Genomic DNA, 20,674 nt, shown 5'->3' on the forward strand with positions numbered 1-20,674 from the left:
ATTTGTAGTCCCAGCTACTCAGGAGGCTGAGCCAGGAGGATCGTTTGAGCCTAGGAGGCAGATGTTGCAGTGAACTGAGATGGCACGACTACACTCCAGCCTGGGTGACAGAGTGAGACCCTGTCTCAAAAAAAAAAAAAAAAAAAAATTACAGCAAAAGTGTATATCTCATAAGTTGTTATAAGGAATAAATTATAGACATAGCTTCAAGATATTATGGGTTTGTTTCCAGGCTACCACAATAAAGCAAATATCACAAAAAAGCAAGTCACATGAAGTTTTTGGTTTCCCAGTGCATATAAAAGTTACCTTTACACTATACTGTAGTCCATAAAGGGTACAACAGCATTATGTCTAAAAAATGTATATACCTTAATTAAAAAATACTTTATTGCTAAAAATGCTACCAATTATCTGAGCCTTTAGCCCGTGGAAATCTCTTCGCTGGTGGAAGGTCTCGCCTCGATGTTGATGGCTGCTGACTGATCCGGGTGGTGGTAGCTGAAGGTCAGGGTGGCTGTGGCAATTTCTTAAAATAAGACAACATGAAGTTTGCTGTGTCAGTTGACACTCCCTTTCATCAAAGATTTCTGTGTAGCACGCGACACTGTTTGATAGCATTTTACCAACAGTAGAAAATCTTTCAAAATTGGAGTCAATTCTTTCAAACTTTGCCACTGCTTTATCAACTAAGTATACAGAATATTCTAAATCCTTGTTGTCATTTCAACAGTGTTCACAGCATCTTCACTAGAAGTCGATTCCATCTCAAGAAACTGCTTTCTTTGCTCATCCATAAGACACAACTCCTAACCCATTCCAGTCTTCTCATGAGATTGAAGCAGTTTAGTAGCATCTTCAGGCCTACTTCTTATTCTAGCTCTCCTGCTGTTTCCACCACACCTGCATTTCCTTCCTCCCCTGAAATCTTGAACCCCTCAAAGCCATCCATCAGGGTTTGAATGAGCTTCTTCCAAACCCCTGTTGTGTTGATATGTTGACCTCCTCCCATGAATCACAAATGTTCTTAATGGCATCTAGAATGGTGAGTCGTTTTTAGTTTTTATTTTTTTAAATTTTTAAATTTTTTTTTGAGATGGAGTTTTGCTCTTGTTGCCCAGGCTGGCGTGCAATGGCATGATCTCAGCTCACTGCAGCAACCTCCATCTCCTGGGTTAAAGTGATTCTCCTACCTCAGTTCCAGGAGTAGCTGGGGTTCTAGGCATGTACCATCACACCCAGCTATTTTTTGTATTTTCAGTAGAGATGGGGTTTCATCAGGTGGGCCAGGCTAGTCTTGAACTCCTGACCTCAGGTGATCTGCCTGCCTTGGCCTCCCAAAGTGCTGGGATTGTAGGCCTGAGCCTTTAGGAGGTTTTTAATGGGTTTTTGCCCCCATCCATTAGAGGAATCATGATCTATGGCAGTTACAGCCTTATAACATGTGTTTGTGGGGTTTTTTTGTATTTTTTTTTCGTCTTTTGTTTTTGAGATGGAGTCTCGCTCTGTTGCCCAGGCTGGAATGCTGTGGCATGATCATAGCTCACTATAACCTCCACCTCCCGGGTTCAAGTGATTCTTGTGCCTCAGCCTCCAAAGTAGCTGGGATTATAGGCATCTGCTACCACATCCGGCTAATTTTTGTATTTTAGAGACAGGATGTCATCATGTTGGCCAGGCTGGTCTCAAACTCCTGACCTCAAGTGATCCACTTACCTCGGCCTCCCAAAGTGCTGAGATTATAGGCCTGAGCCCCTGTGCCCAGCCATAAATTGTGTTTCTTAAATAGTAAGACATGAAAGGCAAGATGACTCCTTGCTCCATGGACTACAGAACGGATGTTGTGTTAGCAGGCGTGAAAACAACGTTAATCTCCTTGTATATCTCCATCAGAGCTCTTGGGTAACCAGGTGCATTATCCATGAGCAGTAATATGTTGAAAGGAATCTTTTCTCCTGAGCAGTATATCTCAACAGTGGGCTTAAAATATTCAGTAAACCATGCCGCAAACAGATGTGCTGTGATCCAGGCTTTGTTGCTCCATTTATAAAACACAAGCAGAGTAGATTTAGCATAATTTATAAGGGCCCTAGGATTTTCAGAATGTTAAGTGAACGTTGGCTTCAACTTAAAATCACCAGCGACATTAGCTTCTAAGAAGAGAGACAGCCTGTCCTTTGAAGCTTTGAAGGAATTAACTTCTCTTTAGTTATGAATGTCCAAGATGGCATCTTCTTGCAATAGAAGGCTATTTTGTCTACATTGAAAATCTGTTGTTTAGTGTAGCCAACCCCGTCAGTGATCTTAGCTAGATCTTCTGGATAACTTGCTGCAGATTCTTCATCAGCATTTTCTTCACTTGCACTTTTATGTTATGTTTGAGGCTTCTTTTCTTAAACTTCATGAACCAATCTCTGCTATCTTCCAATTTTTCTTCTGCAACTTCTTTACCTCTGTCAGCCTTCATAGAATTGAAGAGAGTTAGGGTCTTGCTCCGGATTAGGCTTTGGCTTAAGAGAATGTTGAGGCTGGTTTGATCTTCTTTTCAGACTACTCAAACTTTCTCCCTACCAGCTTTTCTTGGTAAGGCTGTTTTACTTTCTTATCACTCAAGTGTTCACCAGAGTAGCGCTTTTAATTTCCTTCAAGAACTTCTCCTTTGCATTCACAACTTGGCTAACTGGCCCAGAAGCTTCCGCTTTGGCCTGTCTTGGCTTTCAACCCACCTTCCTTATCACTAAATATAATAATTTCTAGTATTTGATTTACAGTGAGAGACATGTGACTCTTCCTTTCACTTGAACACTTAGAGGCCATTGTAGGGTGTGAGGAGAGAGAGAGAGAACAGCCAGTGGGAGGAGCAGTCAGAACACACACACTATTTATTATTCAATTTGCTATTTATTTATTTATTTATTGAGACAAAGTCTCATGCTGTTGCCCAGGCTGGAGTGCAATGGCGTGATCTCGGCTCACTGCAACCTCCGCCTCCTGGGTTCAAGCGATTCTCCTGCCTCAGCACCCCCCAGTAGCTGGGATTATAGGTGCATGCCACCGTGCCCACCTAATTTTTGTATTTTTAGTAGAGCTGGGGTTTTACCATGTTGGCCAGGCTGATCTCGAACTTCTGACCTCAGGTGATCCACCTGCCTCAGCCTCCCAAAGTGTTGGGATTACAGGTGTGAGCCACCGCGCCCGGCCGAAATTTGCTATTCTATATGGATGCGGTTTGTGGCACTGCAAAACAGTGGCATTAATAACATATCAAAGATCACTGGTCACAGATCTCCGTGACAGATATAAATAACAACTACGAAAAATTTTAAGTTGGAAACGTTGACATATTGTGAGAATTACCAAAATGTGACACAGAAACATGAAGGGAGTTTATGCTGTTGGAAAAATGATGTTGAGAAATAGACTTGCTGGATATCAGGTTGCCACAAGCCTTCAGTTTGTAAAAAATCACATAGTGCAACTCAGCAAAACAAGGTATGCCTGTATATAAAACATGCAGAGTGCTTGGCAGGGTGCCTGGCACAGAGCTTTTGTCTTTATGAATAATTTTATGGAGTTTTAATTAGGTAACATGAATATATATATACACACATATATATATGTGTGTGTGTGTGTGTGTGTATATATATATTTTTCACTTCATTTTTCTTTTTTAAAATTTTCTTGTAGAGATGGGGGTCTCACTTTGTTGCCCAGGCCGGTCTCAAACTCCTGGCTTGGATCGATCCTCTTGTCTCGGCCTTCCAAAGTGTTGGGATTGCAGACGTGAGCCATTGCGTCCAGCCTATTTTTATACATGGTTTCATACATGTATGTGCTCTTCTTCTTTGCTTTTTAAAAGTGACCTCATACTATTTTGCAGTTAATATTCCGTAATTCATCTAACCATTCCTTAATTCTTGTGTATTTCCCTGTTGCAAAACAAAATTCTTCTGTAAATACCTGCATATAGCTTTGTTTCTTCTTGAGTGAAATTCTTAAGTCAAAATACGTGAATTTTAAAAAATGAGCTCTAGTGTGTATTAGCAGACTGTCTTTCTAAGAGGATCAATCATATATCCAAAGTAGTCCAAAATGTTCATAAAGTGGTATGTGAGGTTTATTTTTTCTGCAACCTTGTAAATATTGGTTTATAATTTTTTGCTAATAGTATTAAGTGCCACCTCATTGGTTAAAATGTTTAACCTTGTTGCATTTCCTCATTTACTAGTTGCTTAACTATTTCTTTTTTATTGTGTCTCTTTTCATAGTATTTGATCATTTGTCCTTCAAAGATTTAGAAGTTTATTTTAGAGGTTTATATAAGCTCTTAATATATTCTAGGTACAATTTTTAAAAATTGTAGTAAAAAACACACAACATGAAATTTACCATTTAAACCATTTTTAGGTGTGTAATTTGGTGGCATTGAGTACAATCACAATGTTGGGTAACTGTCACCACCAGTGTCCGTTTCCAGAACTTTTTCATCATCCCAATAGATTCTCTGTATCCATTAAACAATAACATTTCCCCCCAACCTGCCCGCCCCTCTCCCGTAGCCCATGGTGACCCCTAATCTCCTGTCTGTTTCTGCATTTTCTTGTTCTAGATACCTCATTTAAGTGGACTAACGTGTCCTTTTATGTCTGGCTTATTTCACTTAGCGTGGTGTTTTCAAGATTCATCCATGTTGTAGCATGTATCAGAATTTCCTTCCTTTTTAAGGCTGAATAATATTTGATTGCGTATACATACCATATTTTGTTTCTCCATTCATCTGTAGATGAACGTTTGGGTCATTTCCACCTTTTGGCTATTGGAATAATGCAGCTGAGAACTTGGCTGTACAAGTGTCTGAGCCCAAGCTTTCAGTTCTTTTGGTTGTATACCTAGGAGTGGAATTACTATGGTAATTCCACTAACTATGTGTAGCTGCAAGTTTTATCTGTTATATTTATGATTATAAATTTTCCCATATCACTGTTTTGCATTTTATCTTATTTCTGTGAGTATTGCAGAAAAGGATTTAAGAATTTTGAAAATAATTAGGCCTGCGCAGTTAAAAAATGTGTATAATTTCACTTTTTGCGTCAATAATGTAAAAGTTCTTGTTTATAAAATGAGATACTTTTTTTTTCTTTATGGCCACATTGGATCTGCAGAGATAAATACTTCCTTCTGTTTTCACTTGCTTTCTTCATGATGTTATGTTATCAAAATAAATATCCCATTGGAGTTTATAGTGATAGATGTATCACTATAATATATAACTATAAATATATATTTATACATAATATATATTATGTAGACATGTACGTATATACAATGAGGACTGGGTCTAAATTATTTTCTATACTGGGATCCTATTATCACAGAGACATTAAGTAAACAGTGTCATTTTTTACTGTGATTTTATTTAGTGTTGATCACTTTTCACATTCTTACATACGGTGAGAATTTGTTTCTTGTTTTGAGTAAGTCCCATATGATTTGTATTACTGATGTGTTATCGTATTTTCTTTAATGTCTGTAAGGGCTAGTTCTGCCTTTTTTTTTTTTTTTTTTTTAAACTCCATGATGTTCTTTGATCGTTCATACATTTTCTTTTTCTTTTTTTTTGAGACGGAGTCTCGCTCTGTCGCCCGGGCTGGAGTGCAGTGGCCGGATCTCAGCTCACTGCAAGCTCCGCCTCCCGGGTTTACGCCATTCTCCTGCCTCAGCCTCCCGAATAGCTGGGACTACAGGCGCCTGCCAGCTCGTCCGGCTAGTTTTTTGTATTTTTTTTTAGTAGAGACGGGGTTTCACCGTGTTAGCCAGGATGGTCTCGATCTCCTGACCTCGTGATCCGCCCGCCTCAGCCTCCCAGAGTGCTGGGATTATAGGCTTGAGCCACCGCGCCCGGCCTCATACATTTTCAAAACAAATTTCAGACTTTGAATTCTTTGAAGCACAGTGGGATGTAAGTAGGAATCGTGTTCATCCGTATATAAACCGGGGAAGGATTTTACCTTCCCATCAATCAGGTAACACAGTATGGCTTTGTCCATTTTTAAGTTTTGCTCCTTTTTCCCCCATGTAATATAACTGCTTTTCTTTATATGAGCTTCAGTCATCCCATGCCGTGCTAATTATGAAATCTTGGTCTGGTTTTGGTTGCTCTCGTGAAGAGCTGACTGATCAGCTGCCTTGGCAGTGCAGTTGCTTGTGTTTCATGGGTGAAAGACACCAACTGCTTTACCGTGGCCCACATGGTATGAGCTGATCTTCAGTAGAAAGAGCTTCTGTTGTTATTGGTGCTGGCTTTCCACGTGCTTGAGTGCAGGGCCGAAAAATCCTGAGTGTCCATGAGCTTGTGATATACCATGCACACCTAAGCATCTTGGTACACACAGTGGGCTGGCAGTGTCTCTAGGATTAAGCAAAAGAATTTCCAATTCCTGATCTTTTTTTTGGCTGTGACTAGAGTGTGTCTCAGTCCTGAATGAATATGTGATTCATAAAGTTAGAATGTTTAACCAACATCACAGAGGGAACCTTGTGAAATATCCAAGGTTACAGAAAGCAGAGGCCATGCAACTGCCATCTTACTGCTTACCATTTGGTACTCCACTTTCCCTCCTTGGTACCCCACTTTCCCTCCTTGGTACCCCACTTTCCCTCCCATTTGGGAAACATTGAAGCCGTCTTCGTTCCCTACGCCCACTGTTTTTACTTCATGGTGTTCTGGTTTGAGTACTGGTTCTGCTACTTGCTGACTGCACACGCCTCTCTGAGTGGTCCCTCTGTGAGCCTCAGTTTTGTCTGCAGTGAAATGGGAATAATAATATCTTCCTCATAAGGGCATTGGGAGGATCAGTGAGCTAATAAAAGTGAACTTGCTAAAGGCAATGCAGGTTCCTGGGTTGGATCTTGGAACAGAAAGAAAACATTAGTGCAAAAGCTGGTGAAATCCAAATAAAGTCTGGACTTTAGTTAATAGTAGTATACTAATTATTATTTTAGCGTTGGCAAATATGCCATGATTCTATAAGATAGTATTATTAAGGGAAACTGGGTGAAGGGCATACTGTCTTTTCAGATTTTCTGAAAATAATATCCAAATTAGTGCAAAATAAAACAAAAAGTACCTGTTTGTGTGTGCTTTTTTTTTAGAGGGAGTCTCGCTCTGTCACCCAGGCTGGAGTACAGGAGTACAATGGCATGCTCTCAGCTCACTGCAGCCTCCCCATTCCCGGGCTCAAGCGATTCTCCTGCCTCAGCCTCCCGAGTAGTGGGGACTATAGGCACGTGCTACCATACCCAGCTAATTTTTTGTATTTTTAATAGAGACAGGGTTTTGCCATGTTGGCCAGGCTGGTCTTGAACTCCTGACCTTAAGTGATCCCCCTGCCTCTGCCTCCCAAAGTGCTGGGATTATAGGGGTGAACCACTGTGTCCAACCTAATTTTTGTAGAGATGGGGTTTTGCCGTGTTGACCAAGCTGGTCTCGAACTCCTGGCCTCAAATGATCCGCCTGCCTTGGCCTCCCAAAGTACTGGAATTACAGTTGTGAGCCATTGTGCCCGGCTTAATTTTTGTATTTTTAGTAGAGACGGAGTTTCACCATGTTGGCCACGCTGGTCTCAAACTTCTGACTTCAGGTGATCTGCCTGCCTCAGCCTCCCAAAGTGCTGGGATTACAGACGTGAGACACTGTGCCCGGCCAAAAGAACCTGTTTCGTAAATGATAGCGTTATACAAATGTCAGGTGGTTTTATTTTGAATATCTTTCTTTAATTTTTAATTTTTTAATTTTTAATTTTTAAAATTTTTATTATTTATTTATTTATTTATTATTATTTTTTTTTTCCGAGATGGAGTCTTGCCTGTCACCCAGGCTGGAGTGCAGTGGCATGATCTCAGCTCACTGGATCCTCCGCCTCCTAGGTTCAAGCAATTCTGCTGCCTCAGCCTCCCAAGTAGCAGGGATTACAGGTGCCCATCACCACACCTGGCTAATTTTTGTATTTTTAGTAGAGATGGGGTTTCACCATGTTGGCCAGGCTGGTCTCGAACTCCTCATCTCGTGATCCGCCTGGCTTGGCCTCCCAGTAGTTTTTATTTTTTATTTTTTTGTATTTTTTTTCTTTTCTTTTCCCTTTAAAACTCTTCTATCCAGTCAAATAGCTTTCTTTTGCTAGATTATTGGGGTTATTGAACAAGTGTTTCTTGAACAAATATTTAGCAAATGTTTAGCACTACAGACAATGGGAAGCAATATAAGAGAAGGTCTCTGCCCTACGATCTCGTTCCGGAGAAGTTGAAATCACACCTCAGCAAAGTCAAAACAGCACATGTCACAGGGGCTTGTGTGGCTGAGCTGAGGCCACGGGTACTGTGGGCTTCACAGTGTGGAATGCTCTCCCTGGGCTGCAGGGGTGGGGAGGGAAGATGGCTGATGTGGGCAAAGAGACGAAGCAAGAACACAGGAGACAGAGAGTAGAAGTAGTGAAAAATGCGGGAAACAAATCTGCCCTGGCTCTCAAGATGGGTGCAGTCCTTTTGGGGAGATACGGGTGTACCTCAAATAATTAGGATTAAAAGTTAGAGAACATTGGCTATATTGAATAGAGTTAAAAGGTAATACAGCAGACCGGGTGTGGTGGCTCATGCCTGTACTCCCAGAACTTTGGGAGGCTGAGGCTGGCAGATCACTTGAGGTCAGGAGTTCAAGACCTGCCTGGCCAACATAGTAAAACCCCATATCTACTAAAAATGCAAAAATTAGCCAGGCGTGGTGGCACACATTTGTAATCCCAGCTACTTGGGAGGCTGAGGCAGGAGGATCGCTTGAACCCGGGAGGTGGAGGTTGTAGTGAGCCAAGATCATGTCACTGCACTCCAGCCTAGATGGCAGAGTGAGACTCCGTCTCAAAAAAAAAAAAAAAAAAAAAAAAAAAAAGGTAGTACAGCAATTCTGTAAGGCATGATGGACTTGTAACTCCTTGTCTTTGACAATCCAGTTTTTCTATTTGAAGCCCCATTGGGGTTGAGTATGGTACCCTGTCACTGGTTGACTAGCATGATGCTGGGCCAGTAATGCGTTGTTAGAACTTAATTTCTCCTATGAGCTGTGATGGGGTGGATTGACTTCTGAGGTTCTTTCAATCTCTCGTGTTCTAAGAATGCGCGCGCGCACACACACACACCCTCTTTGAGAGCAGAAGAGGGGTATTCGTGAATACTCATGGGCACAGAAGGCTTGTCTATGCTAGGATATCTAGCCTTCATATTTCTCTGTTTCCAAATCTGAACTCAAGGTGTAGCACAAACTTTTTTTTCCTGCTTTTATTTTAAGTTCCGGGGTACATGTACAGGACGTGCAGGTTTGTTACATCGGTAAATGAGTACCGTGGTGTTTACTGCACAGATCAACCCATCACCTAGGTATTAAGCCCAGCATCAGTTAGCCATTCTTCCTGATGCTCTCCCTCCCCGCACCCCCACCCCGCACAAACTCTTAAACAGAAGAGCTACTATGGGTGAGCTAGGGTGAGTCACAGGCTCTTGGTTAGGCCTGTGGACACGTACAACCCTGGAGGGAACCCTTGTAACTAGATTTGCAGCTGCATGAACAGTCAGATCCAATTAGTGGTCATTGGAGGATCTCCTCCCCTGGCATGCCATGGGGGCTCTGCTTTTGGTCTTTTCATGGTCAACTATTTCATAATAATTATTTTTAATAATAGTACATATATGTTACTAAAACTTTAAAAAAAAGAAGCTTAAACAGTATAAAGAATGTCTTTTTCCTATTCTGCTAACCTTCAGTTTCCTACCCCAAGGCTCACTGTTGTGTTTCTTGTGGTTCTTTCAAAGATTCTTGGAATATACAAGTATCTGTATATATATTCCTTGAAAAAACACACACGTGTGTATGCACACAAACTCACAAATGATAGCACATGTACACATTGTTCTGCACTTTCTCATTTAGTAATTATCTTAGAATTTTCCCACGGTATTTGAAGCTAACTTGAAGAGCTTCGTTCACCTCCCCTTTCCCCAGTAAGTCCAACCAAGGATGGAGACAATTTTAGGATCAAAAAGAATATTAGGCTGGGTACAGTGGCTCACTCCTGTGATCCCAGTACTTCAGGAGGCTGATGTGGGAGGATTGCTTGAGCTCAGGAGTTTGAGACCAGCCTGGGCAACATGGTGAGACCCTGTCTCTACAAAAAATAAAAACAAAATTTAGCCAGACATGGTGGCGTGAGCCTGTAGTTCCAGCTGCTTACGAGGCTGAGACAAGGGGATTGCTTGAGCCTAGGACGTCAAGGCTGCACTGAGCCATAATTGCACCACTGCACTCCAGCCTGGGTGACAGGGCAAGACCCTGTCTTAAAGCAAAACAAAACAAAACAACAACAAAAAACAAAAAACACAATGGATTGAAATATTTTACAACATATTTAAATCCAGTGCCTCATAAAGATTCTTAAACAAAATGAAACCTCATTGTTCATTTTTTGAGGATGCAAGAAAATAAACTCATTCTAAAAACTGGTAAACAAAGGGAAAGAAGCAAGCATTTCTCCTGCCTTTTCTTTACAAACTGAACCTCTAGGTAGCCGAATAGTTGATAAGGGGAGGTTTCTCTTTATAGAAGTATTATTAGCTGATAAATGAAGAAGGTGTGGTAGAATTAGAATATTACTATTTTACAGTCTTCTGTGAATTATTTAATTATTTAAGCCTATTTCTGGACTTCCTTATTGACACACCTATTCATGTATCAGTACCACATTGTTTTAATTGTTGTAGCTTTGTAGTATGTTTTAATACTTTAGAAACTCCCCCTACCCACACAAACACACACACACACACACACACACCCCACTGTTTTACAAACTCCCCCTATATACACACACACCACTCTTCTTCTTTAGAATGTTCATGGCTATTCTTGTGTATTTAGTTTTCCTAATAAATTTTAGAATAAATTCATCTAGCTCTGAAAAAAGTTGTGGTATTTTTTTTTTAATTGAGTAAAATGTGTAGATGTGCATAAAGTGAATTGCCATCTATTGTGTTTTACTGGCTTGCCTGAGATAGAATAGGAATATAAATATCAAGCCTTGCATTTCTGTTAGGGAAACATTAATTGCACAAGATTTAGTCATTTATTAAACAACTAATTTAGCTTGTGTGAAAGGCAATATTTTATATACTTCAGAGAAAACAAGTGAATAAATCGTAGGCAATTTCTAGCATCAGCCTCCTACCCATTTGTTAAGATCTAGCTTGGTGTCCATCACATCATATGAAGAAATATGACTTTCAGCTGATCATGAGTCCCATGTGTGCCAACAGGATCATGTGGTCGCTAAGAGTTATAATCTTTGGTTGAATTAGAGGATGTGCAGAGAGGGAGAAGTAGAGCGTAGTGACAAGTGATTTAGGCTCTGGAGGCAGACAGCATGGTGTGAATTAGGTGCTATATGACCTTGAGAGGTGTTGTAACCTCTTTGAGCCTTAGTTTCCTTAAGTGTTAAGTGGGGATATCAATTGTAACTAACTTGTGGGGTTGCGTGTGAGGCCTAAATGAGATAATCCAAAGGGCTTTGCACCTTGCCTGCACATTCTGGTGTTCTGGAAATGTTACCTGGTATTTAAGTTGGTAATCTGACTCTGCTGGCCTCATGGTATCGGATTTATTATGTTCAGTTCCTGATATGATTATCTAGAAGAGGCAGTAGACGATATCTAGAAGAGGGCAGCCAGATGATCGGGAAAGGGAGGCCGCCTAGAAACACTGAAGAAATGGTAGGCCTCTTTACTAGAAATGAGAATACTAACATGAAACAGTGGCCATTCATTGGTTGATTGATTGATGGGTCTCACCCTGTCACCTAGGCTGGGGTGCAGTGGTGCAATCATGGCTCACTTCAGCCTCCACCTCCTCAGCTCCAGTGATTCTCCCTCAGTCTCCTGAGTAGCTGGGATCACGGGTGGGCACCACCATGCCCAACTACTCTTTTAAATTATTTGTAGAGATGAGTCCTCGCTAGGTTGCCCAGGCTGGTCTGGAACTACTGGGTCAAGCAATCCTCCTGCTTCAGGCTCCCAAAGTGCTGGAATTAGAGGCAAAGTATCTAGGTGTCTGGCTTAGATACTTTGAATTGCTTTGGAGATAGAGATGGGGAGACTCAGACCAGGTAATACAGTCAGCCTCATATGAAGAGGAAAAAAAAAAAAAAACTTTCTGGGCCCGGTCCTCTGGCTTATGCCTGTAATCCCAGCACTTTGGGAGGCTGAAGTGAGCATATCACTTGAGGTCAGGAGTTTGAGACCAGCCTGGGCAACATGGCGAAACCCTGTCTCTACTAAAAATACAAAAATTAGCCGGGTGTGGTGGCGCACACCTGTAATCCTAGCTACTTGGGAGACTGAGGCATGAGAATTGCTTGAACCCTAGAGGCAGAGGTGGCATTGAGCCAAAATAGTGCCATTCCACTCCACCTTGGGTGACAGAGTGAGAGTGTCTCAAAACAAAACAACCCCCCACCAACTTTCTGGCAAGTACATCTGTTCAACAATGGGATGATTCTGTAGTGAGCTCCCTGTGAGAAATGTTCAAGAAGAATCTGGATAGCCACTTGTTAGGGATACAACAAAAAGAATTTCTGCATTAGGAAGATGAGGCTAAGTGATGATTAAGGCGTTAACCTGTGAAATTCTAGTCTACATGTACACATAGGCAATCACATACATGGAAAATTCTCTGCATATAGCTTATCACTTCCAAAGAACCACGGTTCTTTGAAACCTTATTTGATCTTTTTTTGAGTTAGAGGATATTGCAATGCACCTTGGGGTCCTTGTGAACATAAGTGATCATCAAAGAAGTGAAGAGATGGTGAAATAGGGAGACTTGGAGACTAGCGTGTTTCAGTTCTGTCTCATTGTCTGTTATCTCAGGGAGAAGACCCTTAGCTGTGAGCCATTCTTGCTTCCTACTTTGAGCGTGAGCCTTTAAAAGAATGAGCACAATATTGGAAGCACACACTGCCTCTTCAGTGTGTATGAGCTTTTTGAAAGAAGGTGCTAGTCATGTCTAGCAAGCAAATGACAAATTTCAAGAAAAGGATGTGACCCTATAAACTTGGCCTTGCTGCATTTAGCCCCAACACTTTTTTTTTTTTTTTTTTTGAGACAGAATTTTGCTGTCAGGCAAATTTTTTTTTGCCAGGCTGGAGTGCAGTGGCATAGTCTTGGCTCACTGCAACCTCTGCCTCCTGGGTTCAAGCAATTCTCCTGCCTCAGCCTCCCAAGTAGCTGGGATTATAGGCATGCGCCACCATGCCCAGCTAATTTTTGTATTTTTAGTGGAGACGGGGTTTTGCCATGTTGTCCGGGTGGGTCTCGAACTCCTGACCTCAAGTGATCCACCCCCCCCCCCTCAGCCTCCCAAAGTGCTGGGATTATAGGCGTGAGCCACCGAGCCCAGCACCAACACATTCCTGTGATGTTCATCTTTCCTGCTACTCTTTTGTTGCAATAAATGTAAATATAACCATAGTATGTTAGAAAAACTTGATAAAGTTATGTAAAAAAGGTAGTGTTAATATATTTATTTCAGATTCATCCTGATTTCCTTTGGACAGGCATTAATGACTTTACTGTACTTTCCAAAGTCATGTTTTGTAAAATTTTTTGCTCTCGCCCAATACATGTAGGATGACGTTATAGATACCATGTTAGCCTATTAAGTGAAAAACCTAGCAAGTATAAATAAAATTCTCATTCTCAGTTGATCTTTAAAGTATGATTTGTGCATCTTCAGTGAATGACGAACCCACAACAGCCACAGATCCCGAAGAGCCTTCCGTTGTTGGTGTGACGTCCCCACCTGCTGCACCCTTGAGTGTGACCCCGAATCCCAACACGACTTCTCTCCCTGCCCCAGCCACACCGGCTGAAGGAGAGGAACCCAGCACTTCGGGTACACAGCAGCTCCCAGCGGCTGCCCAGGCCCCCGACGCTCTGCCCGCCGGGTGAGTAGCCTTCTGTCCCATAAAGATCTCTCCTCCCCAAAGACTGAGGCTCCTTTACGGGGGCAGAAACAACGTGATTATTTATTACCTAGTGGCTAGTAGCCTCTGGGGAGGCTGCTGTGCGTTGAAGCAAGGGAGGTGTGGAAGAACTGCTTGTTCTACATAAATCTTAAAAAGAATCTGTTGCCTGGGGCAGAATCAATGCTACCTTGTACCGTGACTTGAAATGAACAGCTTGACTCAAAAAGTGTGGCTTTTATGGAACAAGGAGCTCATTTTGCTTTCCTGAATCATTGGAGGGTGTTCACCTAGATCCTACCTAGAAAACAGCTTTTCTCTCTTGAATTTTATCAGCCCATGCAGGAGTTGGGCTTTAGGCTGTGAATATTGCTGTATGTTATTCTCATAGCTGGGACTTCAGTTAACAAAAACTGCAAGTTTTCTTGCCATCTTTTTTTTTTTTGAGATGGAGTCTTAATCTGTCACCTAGGCTGGAGTGCAATGGCATGATCTCATCTCACTGCAACCTCTGCCTCCTGGGTTCAAGTGATTTTCCTGCCTCAGCCTCCTGAGTAGCTAGGGCTACAGGCGCACACCACCACACTGGCTAATTGTTTTGTATTTTTAGTGGAGCTAGGGTTTCGCCATGTTGGCCAGGCTGGTCTAGAACTCCTGACCTCATGTCATCCACCTGCCTCGGCCTCCCAAAGTGCTGGAATTACAGGCATGAGCCACCACACCCGGCCCTCTTGCCATCCTTTAGTTCAGTCAGATGGTGTGGTGGCTCATGCACCAATCAATTCCAATGCTTTGGGAGGCTGAGGTCGGAGGATCACTTGAGGCTGGGAGTTTGAGACCAGCCTGGGCGATACACACACACACACACACACACACAAATTTGGGGACAGTGACCTGTGCTTGTAGTCATAGCTACTGGGGAGGCCAAGGTGGGAGGATTGCTTGAGCCAAGAGTTAGAGGCAGCAGTGAGCTATGATCACGCCACTGTACCCCAGCCTGGACTACGGAGCGAGACCCCTGTCTCAGAAATAAAAATTAAATAAATCTGACCGCAAAGACCTTGGATGATAAGAAGACGGCCCCTGTAAGCCAAAGGGAAGTTCGAGTTTGGTTATATCGTGAGTGGAGATTACAAGCATGGACCTGGGAATCAAATAGCTCTGGGTTTGAAATCCCCCCACCATGTGACCTTGGCCAAATTACTTAGCCTCTTGGTAAGGTGGAGATAATCATCATACATATCTCCCCAGGAAGTTAAGGGACTCAAATAAGATGGTGAGCATGAAGCCCTCACTGACTGGCAAGTGTTACACCTGGTAAGTGATATTTTTCAAGTGGTTGTGAAGGGGCCCTAAAGGAAGGGAATGCTTCTGAACCAGGAGGTGAAGCCCTTTCTCAGCAGCTCTGATCACAGTTGGGGCCAGCTCCCACTGCCCCTCCTGGTTATCAGTTTGGTGCGGAGGAAACCCACATCTGTATCACTCTAGTTGCTGGTGATCCGGCTGACGATGACTTGGCAGTGTGTGTCCTGTGAACCCTTGTAATTCATGAAGGAAAAAGGAAGGGTGTAAGGCCTCTTACTTGACTATAAGGTGTTGTATTATTCTTTTTTTCCCCTCCCTTATCCCATCTCCTTATTCTGTTATCCTTAAGCCACTTTCTTTGTTGTTGTTGCTGTTGTTGTTTGAGACACGGTCTCACTCTGTTGCCCAGGCTGGAGTGCAATAGTACAATCTTGGCTCACTGCAGCCTTGACCTTCTGAGCTCAAGCGATTCTCCCACCTCAGCCTCCCAAGTAGCTGGGACTATAGGCCTGCACCACCACGCCTGGATAATTTTTGTTATTATTATTATTATTTTTTTTTTTTTGTAGAGACAAGGTTTCACCATGTTGCCCAGGCTGGCTTAAGCCACTTTCAAAAACCCAATTGTCAAAACAAAAATCCTTTACCTGAAGGCATATGTGACCTTTACCACATACGTATTGTTTTCCCAGCATGCACCATGCTACCTAACTCCGTCTCTTCAGAAAGTCCTGTTCAACATTCCTTCGCACCTCAAACCTGGAGAGAATTGGCAGGATTGAGAGGCAGCTCTGAGACGTTTTTTTGTGAGGTTTTTGATTTTAGTGAAGGTTAAAGTGAAGAGCTCACTAATCAATTGCTTTGTGTCCAGCTACTCCCTACAGAGATATTTCTCTTTCGTATGTGGTAAGGAATACTCGAAAGACCTTTGTTTGGTTTATAATTTGAAGCCTGTATGTTGTAATTTGGGGGGAACAGAGCAGAATCATGTTGGCAGAAAGGAGAGAAAATGGCCGCCTGTGTCCCCAGTGAGCTGTTTGTTTTCTTTCCGCTGAGCGAATGCCTGGAAGGCCGGCCTCACTCCTGTGTCAGTCACAGGCAATTAGGGCTAATGGCTCAACATGTCTTTATGTAGGGCGTGTGTGAGGGTTACTGTTCTCAGGGATTGGGCACTTCCTGTTTCCAGGCAGCTGGAAAACTCCAGGCTCTGAAAATGCTCTTTATTCTAAGTCTGGCAGATCGAGCAGCCCAGGGAAGCCGATTCCCCTCCCTCATCCTGCCAGAGGCTGAAACATATTTCTGAGGTAGAGCCTGAACAGCATCTCCTCCTTGGGGCATTTAGAACGTGATGAGGCCCACGTGTGGGCCTGGGGAGGCTGCTCCCCACTTGAACATCTACGATGGCCCGGAGAAGGGTGTCGGAGACCCAGTTTTCCAGCCCAGATGGCTTCCACGTGCCCTTCTAAATGACTAGGAGGGCTTTGCGGGCTGACTCAGGGCCTGGAGATCATCAGCCACCTACCTGGAGGCTGACTAGCACTGCTGAGTGTCTAAGAGGGAGCACGGCAGGCTTTTGGTTAGCTGATGGAAGCCAGAGAGAGCACGATTTCTGCCAGCTATCCTTCCAGATCATAGGCCTGCAAGCCCCACCCCAGCTTACTTAAAAGTTTAGGAGATCCAGGCAAGGCAGGTTATTAACTTACTCCTGGTGTTCAGAGTCAGGGGACCAATGAGAGAATGAAATCTGTCATTTCTAATTCCAATACCAACAAAGGGTGTATTGTGGCGCAGGGATTGGAGTGCCATTTCATAGGAACTGCATCTTCTTGAGTTTGCAGAATGCCTTTATCTTTTATGAGGATATATAAATGCAGCGTCTGAATTGAGTATCTACTAGTGCCTAAGTTCTATATTCGAGGTTTTACACTGTTCATTCTTTCATTAGACAAATATCTGTTACTGTTTAAGAGATGGCAGGTCCGGTGCCACGTGGCTATTTCAACCCAACAGAACTCATCATCTTACCCATCCCATCCTGGCTAGAACCTGGTCCTCCTCCTGGGAATGGTGCCACCATCTGCCCAGGTGACCTTCAAGCCATACATCTTTCCCCGTCCCTGACATCCATTCAGTCATCAAGCCCTGCCTCTGGGCCTCCAGACTGTGCTGTCTCAGCTTCCCATGCTGATCCTGCTTTGCGTTTATCACAGGTATAATTTGCATACCATTTATTGAGTGACCATCTCCTCCACCATACTCTAGGTGCCATACAGGCAGGGATTGTGTCTTTCTTATTTGCCTCTGCATGTCCAGCACCTAGCACGTATGTACCTAGCCTGGCACATAGTGGGACTCCAGGAAATAGTTAAATGAAACAATGAGTCTCTCTTTTTTTTTTATTTAAAATTTTATTTTATGATTTTTTTTATGACGCTTTAAGTTCTGGGGTACATGTGCAGAACATGCAGTTTTGTTATGTAGGTATATATGTGCCATGGTGGTTTGCTGTACCCATCAACCCGTCATCTACATTAGGTATTTCTCGTAATGCTATCCCTCTCCTAGCCCCGAATCCCTGACAGGCCCCGGTGTGTGATGTTCCCCGCCCTGTGTCCATGTGTTCTCATTGAAACAATGATTCTCTTAAACAACTCTTACATCTGCCCACGTGGCCCCATGCTTTTGCAGTATTCCAGACCAAATTACCATGATCTGTCACTCAAGTGACTGTTTTTACCCTTTCCCAATCTATTTTAACTTTTGTTTTTTTTGAGACATGGTCTCACTCTGTCACCCAGGCTGGAGTGCAGTTGTGCAATCTTGGCTCACCGCAGCCTCAGCCTCATGAGCTCAAGTGATCCTCCCACCTCAGCCTCCTGAGTAGCTGGGACTACAGGCGCCTGCCACCACACCCAGCTAATTTTGTTTATTTTCATAGACACAAGGTCTCCCTATGTTTCCAAGGCTGGTCTCAAACACCTAGGCTCAAACAATCATCCTGCCTTGGCCTTCCAAAGTGCTGGGATTACAGGCATGAGCCACTGTGCCCAGCCCTGTTTTAACTTTTAAAAATAAAACTCTGATCATGACCTTTCACCACTTGGAATGCTCCAGTGGCTTCATATTGTCTTTGTGAATAAATTCCCAAATCCTAGGCCTAAAAAGGCCTGTGTAATATGACCACACCTACCCCTCAAGCCTTCAGTGGGATCCACTCCACGTCTCTGCCTAAGCCATGATAACTTAACTTTATTTATTTATTTATTTATTTATTTATTTATTTATTTATTTATTTATTTTTGAGACAGAGTCTCGCTCTGTCGCCTGGGCTGGAGTGCAGTGGCCGGATCTCAGCTCACTGCAAGCTCCGCCTCCCGGGTTTACGCCATTCTCCTGCCTCAGCCTCCCGAGTAGCTGGGACTACAGGCGCCCGCCACCTCGCCCGACTAGTTTTTTTGTATTTTTTAGTAGAGACGGGGTTTCACCATGTTAGCCAGGATGGTCTCGATCTCCTGACCTCGTGATCTGCCCGTCTCGGCCTCCCAAAGTGCTGGGATTACAGGCTTGAGCCACCGCGCCCGGCCAATAACTTAACTTTAATTTGACAAATGCATCACCCTCTCTCCGGACTTAGGACCCTCCCCTGTGCTGGTCGCTCTTTTTGAAACCTTCCTTGCCATCTTGTCCATTAATTCCTATACATCCTCAAGTGTCAACTTAAATCAGTAAATCCTCTGGGACTCCTCCCTGATTCCTGGCAGACAAGAGGAAGCGTGTCCTTCCTCTGTCACTCTTCTCACACCTGTCATTGCTTGTTTTCTGCCTCTCTGCTGTTCTTGGCTCTGCACGCCAAGGTGGCCAGGAGCCTGGCAGAGAGTAGGCCCCCAAGACTTGTTTGTAATGAATGGATGAATACTTTTAAATGCCATCTTTTTTTTTTTCTTTCCTTCACCTAGATGAATGTTTTTTGCTTCTTTGATGCCTCAAAGAAAGAACAACTATGACAGCAATATTGCATTTTCTTCCCAAGGGCAAGAAAGTTGAGCCTAATGCTGTCATTCACTGGGTTGACTGGCTTTGGGTTCAAATATGCATCTCTTGTAGTTCAGAATACTATTTTTTTTTTTTTTTTGAGACGGAGTGTTACTCTGTTGTCCAGGCTCCATCTTCCAGGTTCAAATGATTGTCATGCCTCAGCCTCCCAAGTAGCTGGGAGTACAGCATGCACCACCACGCCTGGCTAATTTTTTGTATTTTTTGGTAGGGCCAGGGTTTCACCATGTTGGCCAGGCCGTGCTCGAACTCCTGACCTCAAGTGATCCACCCTCCTCGGCCTCCCAAAATGCTGGGATTACAGGAGTGAGCCACTGCACCCAGCCCTCAGAATGCTCTTCTCTGTTCATAAAGGATCGCGTTTCCCGCACTGGCAGATACTGTGCAGCACGGCTCATCTTCACTGAGGCAATTGAGCTAAGCTTGATTGCTTTCTGGGCCCTCCAGGGGACTCTGTCTTTCTAACTTTATCTTCTCAACTCATCCAATTTCCCTTACTGAGTGACAGGAGCAAGGTTCTCTTGAGGATCTAATGGATCTATTTTTCAGGTTACTGCTTTTTTTTTTTTTTTTTTTTTTTTAAATTGAGATGGGGTCTCGCTCTGTCACCCAGGCTGGAATACAGTGGCATAATCATGGCTCACGGCAGCCTCAAATTCCCAGGCTCAAGTAATCTTCCTGCCTCGGCCTCCTGAGTAGCTGGGACTACAGGCGCATGCCACTATACTCAGCTATTTTTTTTTTATTTTTTAATTTTTTTAGTAGAGTGAGGGTCTTACTCTGTTGCCTGTGTGGATCTCAAACTCCTGGGCTCAAGCGATCTTCCCGCCTTGGCCTCCCAAAGTGCTGGGATTCCAGGCATGAGCCACTGCGCCTAGCTGCGTTGTCTTTTTGAAATACGCAGCAGATGAGACTTTGGCCATATGTGGTTACACGCATCAGAACATTTTAAGAACTGAAGGCTGCTGAAACCTGGGCTGCAGAGGTCCAAATACAGCACTCCCCATCCCTTTTTCTCTGTCCCCATCTGTAAGCCCTCCTGCTTTCCATAACTTTTAAATTAACTAGCATAAAAGAAGCCAACTGGAGGGGTATGAAGTTTTCAGGTTGCAAATGTCTATGAAAGGAGGGGTGCCAGGAAGGTTTGGGGGGTCCTGGTGAGATAGTGGTTCAGGTCGTGGGCAACGGGAAGCGAGTCTGCTTTGGTCTGTGGGCCGTGTATTTGTTTTTTTCTCAGTGCTTAGCCCGCTTTGGGGATCCAA

General features: G+C 43.3%; 1 protein-coding gene across 2 annotated transcripts in view; it reads left to right on the forward strand.

Moving 5' to 3' along the window:
* LOC105491347 (WW domain containing E3 ubiquitin protein ligase 2) overlaps positions 1-20,674 on the forward strand; it is a 181,207-nt gene that overhangs the window by 113,877 nt on the left and 46,656 nt on the right. For both annotated transcript variants that reach the window (XM_071084849.1, XM_071084850.1), the window contains exon 8: positions 13,826-14,036. In XM_071084849.1, coding sequence (XP_070940950.1) covers positions 13,826-14,036 — 211 coding nt within the window. The remainder of the gene's footprint in view (positions 1-13,825; positions 14,037-20,674) is intronic.

The sequence above is a fragment of the Macaca nemestrina genome, chromosome 18, assembly GCF_043159975.1.
Source record: "Macaca nemestrina isolate mMacNem1 chromosome 18, mMacNem.hap1, whole genome shotgun sequence".
In the NCBI taxonomy this organism is placed as follows: Eukaryota; Metazoa; Chordata; class Mammalia; order Primates; family Cercopithecidae; genus Macaca; species Macaca nemestrina.